This window comes from Ictidomys tridecemlineatus, chromosome 6, assembly GCF_052094955.1.
Source record: "Ictidomys tridecemlineatus isolate mIctTri1 chromosome 6, mIctTri1.hap1, whole genome shotgun sequence".
Lineage (NCBI taxonomy): Eukaryota > Metazoa > Chordata > Mammalia > Rodentia > Sciuridae > Ictidomys > Ictidomys tridecemlineatus.
The window spans coordinates 17243874-17269369 of record NC_135482.1 but is presented as its reverse complement, the minus strand read 5'-3'; the positions used below and the strand labels follow the sequence as shown (position 1 = coordinate 17269369).

At 44.6% G+C, this 25496-nt stretch overlaps 1 protein-coding gene across 1 annotated transcript in view; it reads right to left on the bottom strand.

The window, feature by feature from the left end:
- Positions 1-25496, bottom strand: part of Pah (phenylalanine hydroxylase) — a 69235-nt gene that overhangs the window by 5804 nt on the left and 37935 nt on the right. The window contains exons 4-9 of the mRNA XM_005322350.5: positions 22974-23062; positions 10584-10651; positions 6599-6795; positions 4544-4679; positions 3955-4024; positions 621-677 (exon numbers count right to left, since the gene is read on the bottom strand). Coding sequence (XP_005322407.2) covers positions 621-677; positions 3955-4024; positions 4544-4679; positions 6599-6795; positions 10584-10651; positions 22974-23062 — 617 coding nt within the window. The remainder of the gene's footprint in view (positions 1-620; positions 678-3954; positions 4025-4543; positions 4680-6598; positions 6796-10583; positions 10652-22973; positions 23063-25496) is intronic.

The window sequence follows — 25496 nt, the reverse complement described above, 5'->3', positions numbered from 1 at the left end:
TCAACCACTGTACTTATCTCCACAAATAACCAAGTCCTTTCCCCTCAACAGTCCAACACGGCTTAGATGCTGCCCTGGGGAAAAGTGTCTTGGGGTTCTTGGCTTAGAAACTGGGGAAGGATGTGTGGGAATTGTGGAGTATAAAGGGAGGAAATCATCTACTACGCAGATTTGCTGCGTCTATAGCTTCAGTGAACGAGTGTCATCAGAGTCACATGGGAGAGAGAAGGAAGAGCCCGCCTGTTCCTACCTTGTGTCTGAGAAAAGAGCCTAATGCTGGCTCCACTATCAAGGTGGAGATGTGAACATTCCCTCTTCAAAGTTGTGAATCCAGACTACTTCACAGCACCAAGGCATTTTGATTAGTATAGCCAGTTGTGATTTTTAAGAACACTCTGTTTAAAATTATGTGTAAACATCTGCATGCAGCTGCCTCCAAAATAATCCAAGAAGGAGAAATCAAAAAGGGAGGCTTCCCCTGGGCAAATGGAACCCACTGCATTCTGATTCCCCACCACCACTACCCAAATAGCCTGCCTTCCAGGAAAGAGCAAGTCTTTAAGCTCTGAGGGCCACATCACAGCACTCCCACCATCCACCTGGGGGGAGGAAAGACTCACGGTGGCGAGTTTCTCGATGTACTCATCAGGAGCACCCAAAGAGGCCAGGCCAATTTCCTGCACGGTGGAGAAGCAGAGTCACCAACTCAGCCCATCCCAACCCCTACCCTCGGTTCCAGGCTGAGGCTTGACCACAGAAAGGTCACGAGTGGCCAGCTGTCTTCAGAGGGGCCCAGATGGATCCTGGGTGTTCTGTCAAGTCTTCCCTGCCCACACCTCATAGAAGCCAAGATCTCTAGAGCCTGCAGGACCTTTCAACATCACTTTGTTCTTTTGCGCTCACTTTACAAATGAGGTATGGAGAAGGGAGGTGACTGTTCATGGTCACACAGGGCGTTGGTATCTAAAGCTTCATCTCTTATTTCCAGTCCAGTGATTTTTTTCTCCCATAGCAAACATGGAACATTCCTGGAGTATCAGACGAGGCTTAATCATGTACCTGGGGATGAGTGTGTGAAACCCTTCCAGGTCTATCACCCAGCTGGAGAGTTTGAAATGTCATGGATCATTTCTCATCACATCTTCAATTGCAGAATTCCTCTCATGGTCTCTTGGTTTGTCAGTGTGTGTGTGTGTGTGTGTGTGTGTGTGTGTCTGTCTGTGTGTGTGTGTGTGTTTGTGTGTGTTTCCGACTTCATGCATTCCTTCCAAAAATATTTATTGAATGCCTTCTGTGTGCCTGACTATGTACAAAATTGACACAGATTCTTGACTTTGTGGTTTGTATATCCATGCATATACATAGATATGTGGTACTCGGAAGAAGTTCTTTGGAAAGAAGAGACAGAAGAAAAAAGGGAGCGGGAAGATTGCAAGTTTCAGGGAGTCTGGGAGAGAGGCAACCTTAAACGGGGTTCAGAGGGAGCATCACTGAGAAGGCGGTATTTGGGCAAAACTTTGAACAAGATCATGGGTTCTACTGATCTCTGAGGAAACTGCATTGTAGGCCAAGCACACAGACAATGTAAAAATTCCTTAAAGTGGGGAAATATCAGTTGGTTCAAGCAATAGAAAGGGAACCAGTGTGGCTGAGAAAGGATTCAGAGTCAGATTATGTCGGACCATTTTAGGTATTTTAAGGCTTGGGCTTTTCTTTTCAGTGAAATGGGAAGCCATTCCAGAGTTTTGACCAGAGAAGTGGACAGGATCTGACTTATGTTATCAAAGACTCACTCTGGCCACTGAGCAAGAATGGGCTGTAGGGGTCATGAATAGAGGCCGGATGCCACTAAGGAGGCCATGATGTCAACAGGGTAAAAGATGACAGTGGGTGACTGACGCAGGGTGCAGCAGTGAACGTGGTAAGACATGGTCAGGCACTATGCCTATCTGAAAAGTAGAATGCACAGAAGAGACTGAAAGATTGGTCGTGTGGTAAATGAAAAAGGAGGTGATAACATTCTCCTGTGCTTTTGGTTTAAGCAACTGGAAGAATGGAGTAGTCATGGATTGATAGGAGGATGTTTGTAGGTGGAAGTTTGGACAAGATTTGAAATTTAGTTCTGGACCAGATGATGGAAATATCTAATTAATACCCAAGTGGAGCTTTAGAGTGAGCAGGTGGATATATAAGCCTGAGTTTGAGGACTGAAGTCTGAGCTGAGGACATAAATTTGTTCATCATCAAAGTCAAGAAAGTATTCAAAGCCATGGGATTTGGTGAGATCACCCAAGGAATGATCAAAATGGTGCCCAATTTTTTTCATTACCATTCTCCCTGAGCCCAGAGCTGGCCCCCATTATTTCCCTGTGCTCCATCCCAACTCCAAACTTCCCTATAGGGAAAAGCAAGTTCTGCCTTTAGGTCAAAAAGGAATGTTCTCATAGAACTTTGAAAATGTCTCTTTGCCTGTGGATTTTCCAGATCAAAGTTGGAACCATGTGACACTGATGGCCCCACAGCTGTCATCTGTGATACCTAACTGTCCACCCCTCTGTGGGTTCCCCCAAATGGAAATGGCTTAAGGAGGATTGACACTTAGCCTCTCACTTGGTAGAAGAATTCCTGGAGGTGAAAATAAGAAGTATCTACTCTCCAAGGAGAAAAGGGATAGTTCTCTAATATAGTAACCAGTCCCTATTTGAAGCCTGTCCTGAGTAATCAATGCTATCTGGGCAGCTGTAACTACACTGGTAGTGAAAGTGCTTCCAGAATCAAAGTTAACTAAGCTGTACACCCTCCCACTTTTAAAAGTCCAACAATCTCCAAATTCCATTAGCTCCCCCAAACCTCACACAGAAGTAACAAAAGCTTTGTCTGTTTAGAGAGTCTGTGTCTTACAAGCACAGTTCTCCCAGACTTAGTAAGCAATGAGTTTGGCTTTCTGTTTTGTCCATTTGTTTCAAACATGAAGTGGTATCCTCTTAATTCATCCGTGGAAATATTTATTTCTTCCAGCTGACAAAAAAATGATTATACTATTCACACTCAATCCCACTATTCTCAAATTCAGACTTGGCCTGGCATTTCCTCATGGGTTATTCTATTTGATCCTCATTCTTCATTGTGAGGAAGAGAACTGTCAGGGAAGGCTTCTTACTGATCAGATCTGTGCAAACAAAGACAGGGTGCCCTGGCGATCTGTCCCAGGTCACAGAGCTGGGCATTGGTAGGGTTGGATCCTCTGAGTGCATCAGAGCCATCATGCCACTCAACCATGATCCCAGCTACCCCAAGCCTGGTTTTCGGCTGCCTCTCAGTGCCTGGAGAGAATTAGCAGAATATTTTCATTCACCCCCAAAGATTTTTCTTTTGAGTTTGCTCATCACTGTAAAAGATAAATCAAGGTCTAGATTGCTGCTTTGATGATGGTGAGGAGACCCTGGGCTCTTTAATTATTTACATATTTATTTATTTATTTCAACTGTAAGTCAGGTCCTTGGCATTTGATTCTCAATAAATATCATCTTATTTAATTCAAATACATACACCAATGACTGGTGTGTGTACTTGTATAAAAGTCCCTAAAGAAAATGAGAGTGGGAAAGTACCAGGGGAACTTGGAAGAAGGCAAGGTGATGTCTGCACGGGAATCAAGGAGACATTCACAAATGAAAGGCTCTTAAACCACATCTGGTAGGATAAGTAAGATAAGTAAGTTTGACCGTGCACAATATGATTTGGAGGATGAGCAACTCATCCTCGATGATGTCCCTAAAGTGGGTATTTAGCCAACTCCACAGACCCACACACCCCTCTCAGACAGGATCACAGGACTCGACCAGGTTTCCACTCTTGCAAAGGATGTGTAAGGCTCTCTCTAGGGCTCGGCTCATTTGAGAAATCCAGTCCCAACTCTATAACTAGAAGGGGGAAAATCAATCCATTCCTTACCTGGGAAAATTGGGCAAAGCCCCGATCTGAAAACAAGGGCACATGTCCCAGGAGCTCATGACAGATGTCACTGAAAGACACAAACAAAGAGTTTGGAGGGGAGGAGGGTTAGGCCAGGCCAGAATTCATCTTTCTACATGAGGAATGGGCAGAAAACAGGTAAGTAACTCCTTTAGGCTAACGCCTTCACTCTCAAGAATAAGTGATATGCAGAGTGTGAGGTCAGTTGAGAAATGGAAGAAGCGCAAGGAAAGTAAGGATCAAGCACAGCGCAGGGCACAGCAGCCAGGGGGCGTAGGGATATGTCCACTAGGGCGTAGGGCAGGACCTAAGAGCCTCTCATACACCTAGGTGAGCTGTGGCTCATAAGCACTTTCCCATTCCAAGTCTTCTGTATGTTCAAATTTGGTCATTTTGGACAGAGAAAATCCTCAGAATAGACAGGATTCCTTCCCTGTTAGTATTGCCATCAAATAATTTAGACAACCACTCCTGAGGTTCAGCCTACAGTGATCCTAAACCTTGTTTTTGGAGCAGAAAGGGTGACACCCACCGTGGCTAGCAACAGGCGCTGGAGGTCAGTACTCACGGTTCAGGGGTGTACATGGGCTTGGATCCGTGTCTGATGTACTGTGTGCAGTGGAACACTCGGAAGGCCAGGCCATTCAAGAAATCTCGGGAAGACAGCAGGCCAGCCACTGGTCGGAGGCGGAAGCCAGTACAACCTGAGAAGCAAAGAACAAAGACTCAAACCCCTTTTCGGAGCAGCCAAAGGGTCCTAAAGACCTCCAGGTAAGAAAGCAGTACATGCACCTGCCCTGCAACAGGTACTCTGATGCCAAGCTGGTTTGGCTTCACATCTCTACACCACTGTTTTATGAATGGCTGACACGAGTCAAGTAAACACATTTCTGAGCCTCAGTTTCCTCATCTGCAAAATGTAGATAGATAGTGTTTATGGATATTTCAAACATCACGAGAGTGCTAAGTACAAAGTACGTACTTAGCACAGAGCTTAGTTCACTGGAAATACCTAGTATATTTCACTTTTATTATTGCTTGTTAGAGTTGAACACTTACTCACTAATTCTTATTTTTTTTCCAGAGTTGGAAGGGAATTTTCATTCTGTTGCCCAGAGGAAAGAGAATAGAAGGAATAGTTCTAGTTTCTCTGCTGTGCCTCACACAGTCCACCCCAGGAGGAGCTGGAACCTGACTATAGTATTGGGGAAGAAGAAACAAAGGCCGTGACTTTAATCCTTCCCCTAGGGCTCCTTCTTCATTGACTGCCCACGGAGGAACACATTCTGGTCTACTCTTAGCTATGCACTGTGAATTGGCAGGCTAGTTTCCCTAACCAAGGATAAAATTCTGGGAAGTCTAACACAGGATTGACTGGACATCTATACCTGCGTATCTTTTCTTTAAAACTGACATTGTGATCACCATCTCTCCAGGTCCTCTGTCATTCAATTTGTTCCATACTTAGAAGGAGAACACTAATCACATTGATAATGATCATAAGAACAGCTAACACTCTACATGACCTGCCACATGCTTGACACTGTTTTGAGAACTTTACATGTGCTCACCGATATTTGCACCGACACTGAGGTAGATGCCATTATTATCCCCCTTTATAGTAGAGGAAGCTCAGACACAGAGATTGAAGCTCTTGTCACACGCCACAAGCCATCTGGCTTCAGAGGCTGGTCACTTAATTATGATTATGTAATTCCCCAAGTGCTAGTATTACTGTTTTATTATTCTTATCATTGGCTAAAGATAATAATCAACCTCAGAATGTCTTCAGGACCTCCTTGCCTCTTCCCTCGTGTTCACGGTATCTTCAGGCTAAAGCTTCCTCTGGCTCTTCTCTTTATCTTAGGAGACTCTCTCAACAGAAAAGATCCCAAAGCTCCTCTAGCCCAACCTGTCCCAGCTACAACATCCCTCCCTGCCAGCTAGTTTCCTCAGAGTCTGCACAGTTCATATGAACAGAAAATTCTCAGTTGCTATAAACCTGCACTCTGTCTTCCTACCTTTTCCCTCATTCTACCTGGCACAGAGTAGGTATTCAGTACGTGCTGATTGTTTTATTTTGTTTGTTTGTTTGTTTGTTTTCTGGATTAACACCCTCTTTGCAGAATCGAGAGTACCTCTCTCTGAGCCACTCAGAGGCAATTCAGTCCAAATTCCCCCAGCAGCCAACAGTAGGTGCTGCTTTCATGTGCGACATCTTATTTCACTGTGATGACATCCCTGTGAGAAAGGCTAAATGGTTGACATTGTCTCCATTGAACAGGTGGCAACACTGAGGCAGGTTTACCCAGCTAGAGAAGGTCAAGGGCAGGATTCATGTCCCAGGCACAGACCACCCCCACATAGGGCATTTACACAAATACTGCAGCCATCTCCTGAGAGCAAACCTGCAGAGAGAACCCTCACTGGGCACCTTGAGCTTTGAGTATCATAAAAAAATAAAAATTTAATTAAAAAAAAAAAAACACCCAACTTCAGGGACAGATGTAGGACATTACTACCAACTCTCTGACTCACTCTGGCTTCCAGGTACCACCCCTTCCCGCTCCTCTCCCCCAGCCCTCCCGCTCCCTCAGGACCCTTGACCTTGGTGAGGACTCACTCTGCAGGAACTGAGAGACATCTTCCAGCTGGGGTATGTTGTCTTCACGGAAGCCACAGTACTTTTCCAGCAGAGGGAAAATGTGATTGTACTCATAGCAAGCGTGGGTTTTATACAAGGACTTCAGGGTCCTGAACACCGTCCCCCACGTGTTCTTCTCTTCCTCCGTGTATTCCACCCGAGGGATGGGCTGCCCACTAGAACACAGACAGGAAACAGGTGTCTCCAGGGGACCCGGACAGAGCAGACAGGGGAACAATGCAGGCCAAGTCACCAAGAGTCGAGCTCCAGGGTTTGTGGGATGCCACCACTGCCTAGCTTCAAAAGTTATGGGGAGCAGGGCACCATGGCACATGCCTGTAATCCCAGCAGCTCGGGAGGCTAAGTCAGGAGGATCTCGAGTTCAAAGCCAGCTTCAGCAAAAGTGAGGCATGAAGCAGTTCAATGAGACCCTGACTCTAAGTAAAACACAAAATAGGGCTGGGGATGTGGCTTAGTGGTTGAGTGCCCCTAAATTCAATCCCAGTACCTACCCTCCCCCCCAAAAAAGTGATGCAAAAGGGGAAAATTCTACGTACTGATATAGAAACATTATCGTGTTGGTTCTCCTGGTGCATGAGAAATTTGATTAAACAGCAATATATGCCCTCACTTCACTGCCCACACTGGGAATTTGCTCTCACTGTGGGAAATCATTTGGTCCTGCTGCTGTTCTCTCTAATTGTTTACCTGTAGGGGCCAGGCAGGTAGCCAACAGGTATAAAGTAGCAGGTATAAGGTGATAAGGAGGAGGGTGCTGAGGCAATTCCAGAATGCTTCCTCTTTCTGAACAAAGATATCTGACTTCAGTTAAAGCCACACAGTGCCTTGTGTTACAGCAACTAACGCAATTAACCCTGTGGGCTAAGCTGGATCTGATAGGTGGGTCCTGGGTCATGAGTTTCAAACACCTTTCTTGAGTGGGTGTGTGCCTGCTGAATTTGGTGTTTCTACTCCTGGGAAGTTACAAAGGTATTTACCTGCTAGGAGTCCACAATGTATATATATGTATAAATACTATATATATAAACATATATGTGTTTTGTCAGTACAAACATATTTTATATAGAATGCATACAAGTGTATTGTATGTGTTTTTTATTTAGGAAAAAATTCTAGATTCAAGGGTAAAAATTAAAGAGTGAGACAGGTAAATAAATACATGCTAAGGTATAGCCAACACCGAGCTTGACAAAATACACACGCTGGGCCCTGCCCCATGGGTTCTGAATGTACTGAATGTACGACCCAGACTTTGGAATTCTGATCAGCTCCCCAGGTGACTGATACGTATTTTGTTGAAGAGTCATTTATTTGAAAGGCCCTGAGCTGTGTTCTGAACAGTGAAAACAAATGAAAACAAAACAAAGTCTGATCTCAAAGACCAGTGATGTGTCCTGGGCTGTGGGCCTGTTTCCCTCACAGGGGACACAGTCTAGGACAAAGTCAAACTGTTTACCTCGGAATTTCAAATCAGGCTCCAAATTTGATCCCTCCTGCCCTTTCAAAGTTGTAGCACATCCAAGGAAACTAAAGTCAAGTCACTGTTATTTTCTACAGAAATATGAGCAGGGATTAGGGGAAAAGACAAGGTTTTGCTTATGAATTAAAAGCTAGGCAAGCTTGGAGGATCTTGTGGGGACCATCAAGGACTGTGAAAGAACATCAGGTGAGCCCCTCGGAATGCACCATTATTTTAGGGCCAAGTGCTGGCACTTGGCAGGGGGAAGGCTTTGGAAATGAACAGAAACTGGTTCAACACTGGTCTGCCCTTTCCTGGCTATGTGTCCTCAGGAAATTTAATAAACCTCTCTGCATCTCAGTCTGTGCAGCTGTAACACAGGTTAATGGCAATAACTATTGGTAAAGTGTGGATAAGATTAAGTGAAATACTAAGGGTAAAGTCCCTAACACTGGTACTGACAAAGAGCAACCAGGAGATTGTTGATCATGACCATTATAACTGATTCTCATTTAAAAAGAAAGGCATCTGATATTTCCTTTCTTTTCTTTTCTTTTTTTCTGTACCAAGGATTGAACCCAGGGGTGCTTAATCACTGAGCCTGAGCCACATCCCCAGTCTTTTTTATTATTTTATATTTTGAGACAGCATCTTACTGAGTTTCTTGGGGTCTCCCTAAGTTGTTGAGGCTGGCTTTGAATGTGCTATCCTTCTGCCTCAGCCTCTGGAGCTACTGAGATTATAGGTGTGTGCCACCATACCTTGATACTTCTGCAACAAATTTCAAGAGATAGTAATATCCAAAGCACCAAGATGTCCCCCTGGTCAAGATTTGCTATTCTAGGGACCCAGAATCTGTTCCTTATTCTTTCAGTAAAGTACCCACCTCCCCTGTCCGTCTACAATGTCTGGGTACAAGAAGGTTCCATTCCCCATCTTCGGAGGTGAGTGTTATAACCAGATGTGGCCAATGAGAGAGTCCTGTTCCCTGGTCACAGTGACTGGCTGAGGGATAGACAAGTCCTGGTCAGAGCTGATGAGACTCAACCACGGAACTTTGACTTTGTTGGAAAGAGATGGAACCTCTATTGGGTCAGCCTAGAGGTACTAGGGTCCATCTTCAGGAGAGGTGAGGTCAATGCCCGAAAACCATCTAGTGCAGAGACCACTACAGCCAGAGAGAGAGAGAGAGAGAGAGAGAGAGAGAGAGAGAGATTTTCCCTGAGTCCTGGACCTGCCTGTACCCAGCTGTCAGACACCACAGAAGTATTGAGAATAACTTTAGAGGTAAAATTAAAAGCCTAATTTTATCACCTATTAGTTATATGACCTTTGACAAGTTACTTCACCTTTTTAAGCCTTAGTTTTCTCATTTGAAAATTGAAAAAAAAAATAACATATGCAAAGTATTTAGCAAAACCCCAAACACACTGTAAGGACATTTCAAATGTGATCTGTCCCCACAGACTCTGAAGGAGGACTCTTGCCTGTGCCTGATATGGAGGGACAAAGGTGAGGACAGAGAGAAGTCACCTGTTCTGTGATTCCTGCTCAGCAGAAGCCATGGCCCAAATGGGCTTAGATCTGACCAAGGGCTGCCAGGTTCTGGATCCTTCTACTATCAGGAGTTCTTCAGAGAAGGAACTTTCCCCCATTTTCTCTAGAGGTCTTTCCATGGTTTTCAGGTTAACTAGGAACTCAGTGACCTCAGTGTACCAAGTCCCAGCATCTCCGTTATCTCAGTGATATTCTCATCAGAGCTGCTGAAGTACTGTCATCTTAGTACTCTGCCCACCTTTCTGGTCTCTTCCTGTGCATATCTTTGCTCATTTCCTTAACTCAGGGATGGCACTGTCCCTCCAAACATAAGTTTCCCATGGTAGGATCAATGGAGTTCATGAGGACTGAAAATAGCAGAACCATTCTCTTCCCAAACAACATTTTTGATATTTGCATTCTCTTTTGGCTAAGTTAGCATCGGGGAGGGGCATTCAATCCTGAATAGAGAAAAACATCCTAAAATTGCCCTTCACAGCTGGGTGAGACCAGACAAAAGTGGAACTCTGCTGGCCCCAAACCTCTCATGATTCATTATTTCAGTAAAGCCGCCAGTTCCTTCTTGAATACAAACGATCCTCTTTTTTTTCCTTCAATGTGGAGAAGACCGGAGGCTGTTTCATTCAAGACTGAGACGTTCTGTAATGATTTCAGACATTGTGTCATGAGGCAACAAAGTTTGGGAGAGAACTGAGGCCTAGTGCAGTGGGTGATTTTGTTTTGTCTGGTAGCAATTTTTTTTTTTAACATGTGCTATTAAAAGGAGGGCCTAAACACACACACACACACACACACACACACACACACACACACACACGCATACACCATGGCACACTCCATACTGGTATTTTCCAATCAAAAGCAAAAGAGATGTAGGCTAGGGGTAGGCACTTCTCTCTTATCTCTTCTGCAATAGGTGAGACTTACTGGCGGTAGTTGTAGGCAATGTCAGCAAACTGCTTTCTTCTTGCTCGGTACACAGGATCTTTAAAACCCTAAGAGAGAGGAGACACTTGATTACTCAGGCCTTTGTAGTAAAAATTTAGCTTCTCTATAAACACCTTGAATGGGGGCTTCCGTGATGGGCAGTGTGAGTCTCCTTCATCTGATTGCACCCTAAAAATACAGTCTCATTAAACTTAGGGTGAGCTCACACCAAACACTCTGAATGACAAGTTATCAGCAATGCCTTCAATTAGGCAAGACCCACCCTGCAGTGGAATTCCAAGGTCTACAGGAACACTCTGTTCTTAAAGAAATCTCATCCACAGCATTTTTCCCTTCTGAACCTGCTAAGTCAGGCAAAGATAGTAGGATAGACAGCCGGCTTGAAGATCACAACCAGCCCTTCCTTCCTGAGCGTGTTCAGCATGGCTTCCTAACTGCTTGACAGCTAAATAGGTACCTGCTTATAGCAATTTTTAAAGATAACCTTTATTGAGTTCCTACTATGTGCCAGTCTCTGTGTGCCAAGGGGTTATTGTATCCACAACTCTGACAACAAACTTGCCAGGTAGACCAATACACCCATCTCCTTCTTTCTAGAATAAACAGCAGCTCAGAGAAATGGAGTCATAACAAAGGCCAGGCCAGGACCTGGATCACTCAGTTCTAAGCCCTTTCCACTGCACTCCAGTCGCTTGTCAACCTTTACAACCTGGCAGGGGCCCAACCCACTGAGAAATCCATCTCAGGACATCAAAAGGATGACAAAGGCTTCTCCTCTGAGGCTGACTGTCAGCCAGTCTTTTTAAACAATTTCCAAGCAGAACATTTCCAAGTGAACAGAGGACAAGCATGTCTTCAAGTGCTGGGGGGTGGGCGGTAGGGCACATCTTGAGTGGGAAATGATTGCAATTGATCAAAAGGGCATTTTCCAAAAAAAGTTTACTATAGTCTGAATTTTGGTGAGACACAGACTGGTACATCACCTCAGAACTCTGCTTGGTTCCCTCCAAGCATTTCCCAGTAAGCTTCACAGTCCACCACTTTCCCTTGCAATTCTCTGTCCCAATGACCCCCAAACCACAGCATTAATGAATTGAAAGTTAAGGCTTATAACATGAAGCTCAGCATTTAAAGAAGTTTTTTTTTTTTAGATAAATAATTTTCTGATTTTCAAATATGGCTGTTCTTTTGTTTGCTGGATTGGTTGGCTGGGTTTTTTTTTTTTTTCGTTATTTCTTTCTTTCTTTCCTTTTTATATCATGGACAACCAATAATTATGAAGAACCAGAAGTCAATGAATGCAATGAAATTTCCTCAGAGAGTCTGGAACAGAGGATCTGGCATGAAAAAGGAACTACGGACACCTGCTGATGGACAGAATTGGGGGTAGGAACCTACTTTGTTAACTAGGGTGAATTTTGAGAAATTGAAAAATCCAAATACTTCATAGAAAAGCAAATAATAATAATAATAATGACTACACATTTTAAAACGACAAACCCAAATCCCAGTTACTATAGTAAGTGACTACTGAGTTTAGAAAAGATGCCATGGATCTGGAATGTCCTCCTAAAGATCATGGGTTAAAGGCTGGGTTCCTGGCTGATGGTGTTACGGGGAGACAGTAGAAACTTAGAAGGTCAGGCCCAGCCAGAGGACGTAGGTCAGAAGTGTACTTAAGGGATATAGTTTGTCCCCAGCCCCTTCCCCTCTAGCCCCACTCCACCCACCTCGACTCACGCTCTGCTTCTTGACTACCATGTAGTAAGTAAACAGCTTTCCTCCACCATGCCCTTCCGCCATGATGTCCTGCCTCACTACAGGCCCAGGAGCAATGGAGGTAAGAGACCATGGACTGAAGCCTCTGAAACCATGAGCCAAAAGAAATCTCACTTCCTGTAAGTTGATTTTCTCAGGCGTTTTATCAGAGCAACGGAAAGCTGACTCTCACGTGGCATGGTGATGATGATGTCTAACCCTATTGTCTTCCCTGGAGAACTGACTGGTTTGGAATCATTAGTTATAGATAGGGAAGCTTAGGAAACTGGGAACTTGAGACTACCATTGGGTTTTCTACCATTGGTCAGAGATAAGTTGGTGTAAAATAATCTTGTAAGAAAATCTGGATTCCTGGATTCCCAGGTTTTTTGTTTTTGTTTTTGTTTTTGTTTTGGGAGGCTATTGTGAATAGTTTTCCTAATGTCTCTTTCAGTGGATTCATCACTGATGTATAGGGATGTGTTTCATTTATGGGTGTTGATTTTATATCCTGCTACTTTGCTGAATTCATTTATTAGTTCTAGAAGTTTTCTGGTAGAAATTTTTGGATCTTCTAGATATAGAATCATGTCATCAACAAATAGTGATATTTAGTTCTTCTTTACCTATTTGTATGCCTTTAATTTCTTTGTTTTGTCTATTTGCTCTGGCTAGAGTTTCAAGGATGATGTTGAATAGATGTGGTGAAAGATGACATCCTTGTCTTGTTTCAGTTTTTTAGTGGGAATGCTCTCAATTTTCCTCCATTCAGAATGATGCTGGCCTTGGGTTTAGCATATACAGTTTTTACAATGTTGAGGTATGTTTCTACTATCCCTAGTTTTTCTAGTGTTTTGAACATGAAGGTGTGCTGTATTTTGTCAAATGCTTTTCTGCATTTGTTGAGATGATCATATGATTCTTGGTTTAAGTCTACTAATATGATGAATTATGTTTATTGATTTTCATTATGTTGAACCAACTCTGCATCCCTGGGATGAACCCCACTTGATAGTGGTGCATTATCTTTTTAATATGTTTTTGTATGCAATTTATAAGAATTTTATTACCTATGTTCATCAGGGATATTGGTCTGACGTTTTCTTTCTTTGATGTGTCTTTGTCTAGTTTTGGTATCAGTGTGATATTAGATCATAGAATGAGTTTGGAAGGGTTTTCTCCTTTTCTATTTAATGGAATACTTTGAGGAGTATTGGTATTAATTTTTCCTTGAAAGTCTTGTAGAACTCGGCTGAGAATTCATCTGGTCCTGGGCTTTTCTTGGTTGGTAGGCTTTTGATGGTGTTTTCTATTTCATTGCTTTTTTTTTTTCAAAAGTCAGTGCTTAAAAATTTTAAAAAGCATTTAGTTGTGTGGCAGGATTACAGGACCCCCAATGCTATGCCCTGGAAGCATAACTCCTACCCCAAGTAGTTTCTCTTCCTTTGATGCCCTCAGCTCTCTATTCCATTACTTGAAATTGATCTGTTGAAATCATGTATGACCTCCTCATTCAGTTAGGTCATATGTCTCTAGAAATGTGTTGACATCTTCAGTATTTTCTATTTTATTAGAGTATAAATTTTCAAAATAGTTTCTAATTACCTTCTATATTTCAGATGTGTCCATTGTGATATTTCCTTCTTCATCTTGTATTTCAGTAATTTGAGTTTTCTCTCTTTTTCTCTTCATTAACATGGCCAGGGTTTATCTATCTTATTTATTTTTTCAAAGAACCAACTTTTTGTTTTGTCAATTCTTTTTTCGGTTGTTTCTTTTGTTTTGATTTCATTAATTTCAGCTCTGATTTTAATGATTATCTTTCTTCTACTGCTTTTGGTGTTGATTTGTTTTTCCCCCCCCTAGGGCTTTGAGATGTAGTGTTAGGTCATTTATTTGTTGACTTTTTATTCTTTTAATGAATGTTTCAACCTAGGTGTCCCTCCATAGATGAATGGATAAAGAAAATGTGGTATATATACTCAATGGAATATTACTCAGCTTCAAAGAAGAGTGAAATTATGGCATTTGCCAGTAAATAGTTGGAGTTGGAGGATATCATGCTAAGTGAAATAAGCCAATCCCACAAAACCAAAGGCCAAATGTTTTCTGTAATATGCAGATGCTAGTTCACAATAAAGTGAGGGCACTGGGGAAGAATAGCATTACCTTAGCTTAGGCAGAGGGAAGTGATGAGAGGGGAGGGGAGGGGAGGGGATGTGGGGATAGGTAAGGTAGTAGAATGAAACCGACATTATTACTATATGTATATAAGTGACTGCATGACCAATATGATTCTGCAATATGTACACTCAGAAAAATAAGAAATTATATCTATGTATGATATGTCAAAGTGCATAAATATAGTCCACTGTCATCTATAACTAATTAAAACAAATATTTTTTTAAAAAAACAGAGAATTAAAAAAAGAAAAGAAAACCTGGAATCGTGATTTGACTTCCAAGCAATCAATATTAACATGCATACAAGTAACCCATCTACTGGACTAAACAGAGAACACGTATCTGTGTACATGTGCATGCTTAGGACTCAAAATGTACGTTTAAATATAAATTTAATATTTGTCATTCTTACTGTCCGTCTTAATAGTCAGTAGAAATGTCATTTCTAGTCCCTAGCTATAAAATGAACCTTTGCTCCAGGCACCTTGGGGAATGTGTGTATATTTTGATCTAGAAATGAGGACAATTAATCCCACTGGGCCATTTGCTAAAGGGTCCTTAGCTGCAGAACCAGCAACTTCATCAGGGTTTTCTGATCCTACCCAGGCTGGCAATTGAGATTTGAGAGCTGAATGAGAGGATCGGGGAAGCAAGAGAAGAATTCCTTTAATCAGTGGATCCCCGTCTCATGCTGCCTCCAGAATAGGATGCCTGTGGCTATGTCTCTTCCCCACCTGGCTCCACGGTTGATCTATAATATGCTGTGTGGCCTAATGTTTTGCCACCTGTGAAAACAAAAGCTTAATACAAGTTGTATGTCTAGCATCAACTGTGTCAGAGGGAAAATAAAATTATATAAATGAAATGGTGGAAAAAATACACCAAGCTCTAATAAATGTTACTTGTAAGTAGTGGGAGGCCATGTTTTATTCTTCTATACTATTTGTGCATTTGAAGCTTCCTACAGTGAGTATGAATCTTTCATAATTTGGAAAGAAAGCAAAGTAATATTAAAATCCATCTTAAGTCATCTTGGGAAAGTGACAGAAGAGTCACATACTGAGTTGTGTGAACACACCTATCATATGCCACACAGACTTTCTACGTGAGAGAGTTTCAACCAAGGCCTTTTCCAGCTTTATGTTACTATCAGCCTGCAAGGAGTGCCCACCAGGCAGATCCCAGGGAGTTCTGCCCTCTCAGTGACTAATGGCCAGAGAGATCTCTGGTCCTGAAGCCCAGCCTCTCCACGAGTTGGGCTTGCATCTTTTGGGCTGTCAGGTGACCCCGGAGTCTCTGTGGCCATCCACATGAAATGCTTTCTCAATGAAGCTGCTGTTGGTGACAACTAATCACCCTGTCTTGATTTGGATAATAGCAGCAATTTCGGTAGCACTGCATGTCATTTATTTATAATCACCCTGTCTCAATTAAGCTAATAGCAGCAATTTTGGTTGCACTGCAAGTAACCAAGTATGTTTTGACAGGAAAAATACATTGTTGGTGAAGGAGTGAGTGGTGAGGGAAAGTTGGCAATGAGGAGGAGAGCCAGGGGAAAGAGCAGAGAATTTGACAGGATGCAAAATTATAATATTGCCTGAAGTCTTCATATGGTTCCTTAAGTTCAGTAGTTTGTTATTTGCCGGTACGACTGTGGCAGGGTGGGAGTGGGACTGGGGGTTAACAATATAGAAAAGTCTCCCAACGATTCTTCTAGACTGAGTCATTTAGTTCATCTTTCTTGATATTCTAACTCAGAGTAAACCCCAGAAATGCCATCTTTAGGATAAATGAGGAAAAGGACACAGGTTTTAAAGTCAGACAGGCTGGCTTGGAATCAGAATCCATTCATCAACCGAAGCATGGCCTCCAGTGTTGGTTGATTTACCTATCAGAGCCTTGGTTTCCTTATCAATAAAATGGAATCGTTAATCCTAGGCACCTCACAGGATTGTGAGGATTGGATTCAGTAATGGAGGTAGGGCATGAAGTAAAGTTCTGAGCACAAAGTATGTATCATACTCAAAGTATGATACATTTGCACAAAATGATGGGAAACTCCAAAACTTCGCAGCATGCACGGAGGGGATTCTCTGGAATAGCTTATAGAGTCCCACCACCCACCTTGGGCCTTATAAATGACACCTGCAGAATTCTCACTTTGCTATTCACGTTTCACGTAGGCCAGTAATGAGAGGCTTTTCACATTTCATAAGAACCCAGGGGACAAGAGTTTCAAGCTGGTATTTACTAGGTGCCTATCATGCCCACACGATAGAGACTGGCCAGAGGAGGCTTGCAAACCAATGGACAGGGGAAACACTGGCTGACCATGACCCTGCCCTAGCTCACTCCGGGTTGCTGTCCTGGTCACTACTGAGAAGACCAAGAAGCCTATTGTGGAGAGGATCTGGGTACCTAGCTGGTCAGGCCCATGTGCTGGAGTCAGCTTCCCCCCACTTTCTTCCTTGGTGTTCAGTAATCCATTTCCGCCCACTCAACCTTCCAAACATCCCTGCCACCTTCTTCATTTTCACTGTTCCTCCTTCATTCAGGCCACTTTCCCTTCCTGCCTGGACTTCTGTGTCTGCTGTCCAGGTGGTCTTTCAACTACCCTCCAAGTGGCTTCTCCAGAGCCTGCTTGCCTCCTCTATTTCAGCCCAAGGAGACTTGGAAGACACAAATATTCAAGGGTTATCCCCTCCTGAAGAACCTAAAAGGGCTTCGCATTGCTTTGCAATAAAGTCCAAAGCCCTTCGCACAGTCCACCAAGCTTTATGGGATCTGGTCCTGTCTATGTCCCCTGCCCTAGGCTGAGCCACTGCTGTTCTCCAATGGGACTCCCAGTTGTACTGGTCTTTTTATCAATTCCTTAAACCTGCCACTCTTCCCCAAATGAAGGTCTTCACACGTGCTCTTGCTTATGACTTGGATTTGATCAATGAGCGACGACCTCTTCTTTCCATCTGGATTTAAATGGCTCCTTTAGAGACCTTCTTTGATTTCCCCAAAGTTTATTGGCTTCCCTCTGCAACATCTGTTGTCTCTCTCCTTTTATAAGACCATCATGCTTATTGATTACAACCAAACACAGAACCTGTTTGTCTTCCTTATCACTTAATTGTCAGTGTATAGCCCACTTGGAATACCCCTGAGTAGTAACTATTAAGAACAAATTTTACAAAAACTTGGTGATTTTGCAAAACAAAATTACCCTATGTCTTTTCAATGTCATCTTAGAGCGTGGTCTTCCAAGCTCACTGTCTGATCTTGGAAAACATATTTACTACCTATTAATTAAGAATCTTCAAAGTGGATGCTGACTTTTAGATTAAAAATTGCAAAATGTTTATTTTAGGGTAAAGTTGCAATTGATCTCTGTCTAGGAGAAAAAAAAAGTCATACTTATGGACTGTGGTTGCATTGCCTGGTGGACATTAGTCATCGGTGCGTCCCTCTTTGTGATCTGAGCCAGGGTTCTGTTTCCTATTGACTATATATACTTTGGTGTCTCGTGTCCTTTGCACCATCTTTGTCATATCTTGACGGTTCCTCGTTAATGAGTCAAATGGATCGTGCACAGGTGTTCACCGTGTGCTTGTATTTCAGTTGTTTTTAACTGTGAAAACTAGGCCTTGGCAGAGCAGCTAATAAGAGGGCAGGGGCCTTTGATGACTCAGCTGGATGGCTGACCCTTAGAACAGACTGTGACAGCCCCAGGTGGAGAAGGACAGAGGGCGAATGAAAGAGGAAAGGAGAGAAGCCCTGGAGAACATATCCTGTTTCTGGGGAATTTGCTGGTGAGCAGGGAACTCAACACCCACACGGAGAAGGATGAAAAAGCAGTTGGAGAGACTTAGCTCCAGATGTGGAGCTCCACACAGAAGGACAGCTGTGGTGGCTGGTGTTTCTCCCCCGACAGCCCCCTCTAGTGCCATCTTCACAAGACTGAAGCACAGGCACCAAGTCAGCTGGGTCAGGGGACCCTGGGGTTCGGCTCTGAGTGGCAGAGGCTGCTGGTGCTCCCCAAGATCTGTCCTGCCTCCTTTATTTAGGGCGCATTGCTAAGTGCTTGACTTGGTCTCCTGTGTGACTGGTACTAGCCCCACGGCCGAGTTCTACATGGTAGAATTTGAGTGGAGGGATGTGAGCTGTCTCCAGCATGGTCCAGAAGAACCTCCCAAGAGCAATTCTTGCTCCTTCTTTCCCCCATCCCAGGTGCTGGAAGAAAAGGAAGGGCTCTGGGGAGCTGGAGGAGGGTGCAGCCATGAGGGCTTGGTCTCTGGAGTGTAATGCAGCTTCTCCACTGAGCTACGCTGCAAGTGCATTTTTATTGGTTGAGGCTGTGGAGACTTGGGGCTGGTTTGATAGACAGTAAGCCTACATTGGTTGTTAGAGGGCTCAACTCAGGTCTCCCCCTTTCTAGAAGGCCTCCCTAACCCTTCCAGACCATGGTGCCCGTAGAACTAACAGCACACACTGACTTCTTAAACCAGGTCTGAGTTACTATTTAACTGATCATGACCCAAACCGTGTTCCATAGAACAAGAGCTTTCAAGGTAGTGTTACTAAGTATTTCACGGACAGGGAGTTCCATGGGGAAACATGAAGATGAATGGGTTTCATTTTTGTAGAAATGACTGGTCTCTACAAAACATCTTAAAATGGATCATAGAATACCACATTCCTTGGTTCGATTATGGGATTTCGTCATAGACTACAGTATGGGAAATACACATGAGACCCTTTTGCTGGTGTGTGTATATAATCTTGTGGCCTTATGAGGTTTTAGGCATGAGGAAAGGAAGAGGGAATTTACTTGGATCTGATGCTCTGTGCTCAAAGTGTGAACCCACTGAGATACGACCATCCCTGAGACACAGTTCTTCCTACAGCAATCATGTGAAATGCTGAAGCCTGGAAAGAGACATGAGAAAGCTTAGGAGGGCAGGGGAGAGGAGCTAAGCCTCCCAAGATGGGTTGAGGTTTTCCATCAGGGAAAGAACAAGGGAAAGCATCTAGGGGGGCAGGCCCAGCACGGCCACTTTTGGAAACTGAAATTAAATGAGACCGGGATTTGCCCACACCACGTTTACAGAAGCTGTGCCAAGGCAGGCACGAAGGTGCATGCCTATCATCCCAGCAAACTCAGGAGGCTGAGGCAGGAGGATCGCAAGTTTCGAATGCAGCCTCAGTAACTTAGTAAGGCCCTAAGCAACTTAGCAAGACCCTGTCTCAAAATAAAAAATAAAAAGGGCTGAGGATGTGGCTCAGTGGTGAAGTACCCCTGGGTTCAATCCACTGCGGCACCAAAAAAAAACAAACAAAAAACAGAGGCTGTCCCAGTTCCTTCTGGTATCACTCTGACACACCTTCACCGTCTGCCTCACACCTGGAAGCCTCTGGAGGGCAGGGGTCATGTCTATTTGTCACTCCAACCTCCTTTCATTCACCTGGCCTGGAACACAGTTCACATCCACCAGAGGCCCCGCGGCCCTCTCCACCTGAGACTTCTCATCAGAAGATGAAGAGCAGAACCGTCCCAGGCTGGTGACCAACATTTAGATTTAAAGACACATGCATCGTGCCCGGCTCGCAGCCTGTGCTCGGGAAATGTTAGCTGTTCACATCATTAGCTTAATGAATGTTTGTGGAAGGAAGAAGGGAAGGAGGGGAGGACAGAGGCCTACGGCAGAGCAGGAGGCGCAGGGGGAAGAACAGCCACCCCGTCTCACTTTCCCACTTAGCCAAAGCCCAAAGGCAGATGTCTCTCTTTCGGTGACAACCTTTCCTTCCCCTCATTTCTCACAGCGGCTATTTTGGAGGCCCTGATGTGAGATACTGGGTCAAAAATTAAGGCCCCTTGCCAAAGGCAGGGGTCAGGAAAGGAGGGATCAGACTGTCTGCAAGGGCACAGAGCAGAACAGAGGGTCCCTGGGAGAACAGCCCCTGCTCGCCGCCGGCTGGTGTGGGCTCAGGTTCTCACGCTGAGGCCAGGCCTGGGGGCCTGGGGGGCTGCGGAGAGGCGCCCTGGAGGGTTTGCACTGTGCTTGGCTCCGGCTCCCAGAACCTGATGAGAAATCCAAGGAACAGCGAGAGCCTGGCGCCTCCTCTTCGGGGGACTGTGTACCTGATAAGTCGTATTTTTACGATAAAATTCATGACACTGAAAGGCCAGGGAGCCAGAGGTGGGGCTTGGGTTGGCGGAGAAGAAAGCATTCCAGAGCATTAAGGCCAATCCTCCGAGAGGACATGAAGACTCGGGGAAGGACATGTCCCTCTCTCTGGACTGGCTTCCTCTCCTCCTGCCTCAAATGACCAGGGAGAAAGGCCAGCAAGAAGACTACAGGGATACAGGAGGACAGACACAGAAACCCTGGGAGGAGAGGGATACTGATGGCTGGCTTCCAGCGGGACGGATCCCTTCCTGAGAGGAGACCTTGGAGAGGCTGGGCTAACGGGACAGATGGCTGGAGTGCCACATTGGAGGCCCATCCAAGAGCGTATCGGAGCCTTGCCTGGGGTGACCTCTGCCACCCGGCTCCAGAGTGGTCTGCATCCTACATGGGAAGATGGATCCGGGACCTCCACGTCCCTTGATTCTTGGACAAACTATTTGAGTAGTATAGATTTGGAGACTGAAATACCATTTCTGCCCCCAGTTTAGGATAATTTAGTTTAACTTCACAATGAATATTTGAGGAAGCCCCTGGAAGTTCACGTGAAGATGAACAGGCAGGACCTTCACTACATGGATAAACAGGGAAGACTGGAAACTTCCTCAAGACTCACTGTTGGGTGCTGCTTAGCAAGAACTGCATTAGCAAATATATATACGTATATATATTCATATATACTTTTATTAATACATGCATATTAATTATGATAATCAATAAATTAGTTTATTATAGAAACCTATTTATCTAGTTATATGTAATATAATGTCATATATTAACATATTTATTAGTGCACTGCCATAATACATAGGGATACAGGAAGCATACCCAAATATAAAGTTGATTATTTTAGGACAGCATAATAATAGATGATTTTTTTTTTCTGTCTTGAAGTCTGGGGAATAGGAGCGAATTCTTCTTTGTTTTTGTTTGCAAATACTTTCTCTTATTTAAACAAAAAATCACACACAGAATAGTAGGAAGAGAAAAATAGAAATAATTGAAATTATGGCTGATCTTCAAGTTCTCCCTCATGCTTTTCTGTATGTTCAATTCCACTACAGGGGGTTTGACTATTTGAATTAGAGCAAGCATCATCAGTTGTCCATATTTTAAAAGGTCAGACTGCCCCTAAAAAAGCTTCCCCACCTTTGTTCCTGCAAAGAGCTGGATTTCTGCCACCAGCCAGGCCTTTGTCCCCAGGTGCTGTGAGCGCTGGGCTCTGAGTCCAAGCAGCCCAAGCTTGGCGGGGACCCTGCAGAGAGCGTTTGCCCTTGGTCAGCCTCTACATGTCAGGGAGATGGAGGCCTCTGTGTTGCTTGCCGAGGAGTATCTTTGGGAAGAGCCAGCTTCACCCCAGCCGTCAGGACCCACAAGGTCCTGAGCAAAACACAGTCTCTGGATGGGAGGCAGATGCTCCCTGCACAGAGCCACGCCAAACCCTCCTGCACCTAAACAGCTTCTGAGTCCTTAAAGACCAGGGAGCTGTTTGTCTGGCAATGAATGGAGGGTGCTCAACAGGCTGGTGCCCTTCACGCCCAGGGAGGCCCTCAGAGCCCACCCTGAGCTGCAGCCAGGATTCTGCCCACAGAAGAGGGAACAAGAAGAATCCCCCCAGCCCCGTCCTCTACTCAGAATGCTTTAAAGGAGCCATCCCTGCCCACAGGCAGAGGCACAGTCAAGTTCCTCATGCTGGTGCTTTAGCTCTTTGAAAATGTAACCACAGCCCCACTTTAGCTCCCATCCTCACCCGACACACTGACCAGCCAGTCCCCCACCCTTGCAGACCCTGGGCCTTCACATACACCCTCCTCCCCACCACCGAGCCTCCCCTTCCCTCATCTGACCAGCATCTGGGACTCGGCTTCTAAGGTCCAGGTCCAATGTCACCACTCCCCACCACCCTTTGCAGCTGGCAGAGTTGTTAGGACACTCTGCCCTTCCCAGGCACTTGATTTAAGCCTTCATAGAATGCACAAATGCAGAAATACAGATCATGCATGTGAACCTTTGTATATATAATAGACAGTTTCTGGACAGGGAGTCATATTTGCTCCAAGCATAACGGTGATAATGAAGATGACGTGAAGTCTAACAAGTCAGTCTTTGCTTCTGCAGCCCTGGTGTAAGTGGGAACTCAATAAATATTTGTGGCAGAAGTAAACAAACACACAGCTACAAGATGAGGATGTGGGAGGAGGGGGTCAATGAAAGACTCTCTCCCAGAGCATCCCAAGGGCCATGCACTCACCGGGTGGTCGGCATCCAGTTCGGCGCCATAGCTCAGAATCTGATTGGCAAACCTGTCAAGCTCTTGAATGGTCCTTGGGAACCAGGGCACTGCAACACAGAAAAGGCAAAGTCCTGAGTGCTGATCCGCAGGATGTGGCTGAGTCAGAAAGCACAGGCCTGGCCCCAGCCGGTCATATTGATGGTGTCAGCAAGAAGGTTTCCACACAACCCCTAAACTCCTGTAATTGAAAAGTTCATTATTTAATTTTCTTGGAAAATTAAATTTTGAAGTATATCCCAAACAGATTCTCTTTCCTGGGGATTTTCCTGAATTATCTCAAACTCTTCTCCCTCTCACCCATCCTATTAGTTGTCTTCTATGACTTTTTAGCATATTATATAGTCCCAAACTATAAATACCAGAACTGTTCTATTATAAACAAGGATGGTCTCATGAGACCCCATCTTCCTACTTGTGTCTCCCCAGATATGCTGGAAAAATATTTCTAATCCAAAAGCCAGTTTGAAAGTCAATATTGAAGCAGAGTGGGTGGGTCCCGGTAGTGTGGGATTTGGAGGCACCTTGCAGTATCTAAAAACCTTGTGGACTTGCTATTGTAGGGAGGAGACAGGGCCTGAGTCTTGTGGCTCACAAAACCCTGAACCATGGGGTTTTGCAGAGAGAGAGAGAGACCCCAGGGAAATAAGGAGGTGATATCATCCAAATCCCTGGGGCTTCCAGGAAAGCAGACACACTGGGAAGAAATTACCCCAGAAGTGAACAGAGACTAGGAATATTGGCACTGTAAGCTCCATAAGAGCAGGGACCAGGAGTATTTTGTAGTTCCAGGAAGAAAGAAGAGTGAAGGAACTGAAGAACTAGCTCTAGATATGTTAACACGAGGCACTGACAGCAGTAACCACCAGCCACAGTGTCTACTCTGGTCTAGTTGCTGTTTCTGGAGTGTCTCCAAAATGAGGAAGGCATTATGACCTCTACTGTACAGGTGACAAAGTAAGCCTCTGAAAGTCTAAATAGCTGGTTTAAGATCTCACAGTGTTGATCCAGAACATGTGCAGGGAGGAGAGGAGAAGAGCCAGGGCAACCCAGTGCTTAGATGAGCCTCGGGGGACACAGCTGAACTTGACCCCCTAGCTCTGGCTTGGAACCCAGGTTTCTTCTGCCTCCTTATCCTCTCTGTGTCTCCGTCTCTTCTCTGTAAAAGGGAATAATAATGATAAAAACAGAAGGAAGAGCAAATATTTTAAAAATCTTGCTGTGTGCCAGGCACTGTGCTCACTCGGTATTTTTGGTGGAGCATCTGTTTTAATCTGAGGTTTGACGCCAGGAGTAAATGAGAAAGTAGGCAGTGGGCACAGCCCAGGTCTGGCACAGGGAGGGTTTGAGTCCGACCTGCTCAGGAAGGGCAGAAAAGAGCATGTCTACCATCTAGTGGCCAATCTGGGGAGATGCTGTCCGTGAACAAGGACAAGATTGGACGACTTTCCAGCACACACCTGGATGGTGTTCAGGTGTTCATACCCTCAGCTTAGAGCCTCTTTTCTGTAGCTCGGATCTGCTTAAGCTCTTTATCAGCCATGTCAACAATAAAAACTAACACTGAGTTCTGTTCTCAATAACTCTTGGTAGCCCTCTATCACAGATACGAAAACAGAGGCAAGAGATGTCCTAAATTTAATTATGCAGGCGGGAGAAGGGAGAAGAGACGAGGGAGGTTAATTAGTAACAAGCTAATAGCTTTTACAGACAAAAAATAGCATTTTATATTTTTGAATGTGTGTTAAAAACCTTAACTTAAATTTATTGTGAACCCCTAGGTACCACGGCATCCTGCTTGCAGCCCCAAACCAATCCAGAGGCAATGGCTACCTCTCCTTGTGGACGTCCTCCTAGCCCAAAGCCTTCCCTGCTTCCTATAATCCCACCTCACTTTTCTATGGCCAATATAGGTTCAATGAAAACAGCTTGTGCCTTCCCCAGTCTTTCACTCTGGAGTTGTCTGGTTCGTTAAGGTTGAGCAGATATTTTTCCAACTTCTGCCTCATTGTCCTGTTGCTGGCAGTAGAGGACAGGGACCAGTCCTTTCTGGCCTGGTCCTTATTCCAGGACTGGTCCTTTCTGGCCATCATCTACAATGGCTCAGTAAAAGGGCTTATTGAGCCCTTTTATTTCAGAGATCTCTGGGTTTCGGGAATTTGGGGTACGCACGGCTAGCTCAACCACACGCTGTGAGTAAGCAGTGGAGTCAGGGTGCAAATGCTGGCCCAGACAATTCTATCATCTTTGGTCTTGACCACCAATCTATCCTGCCACTTTTGGCTCTGGAGCCCGACTGCCCGACTGGCTCTTTGTAGTTTCTGGAGATTTCCATGTCCCTCCATCCCAGCCCACTTCTGAGATCAACTCCCTAGGGGTGGTCAGGACAGAAGCCAAGCTTGTGCTGGTAATGGCAGTGGACGCATGTGTAGCATTGGCTCCGGACCAGGTGCTGTCCAACACATCAGTCTTCATGGTGCTGAG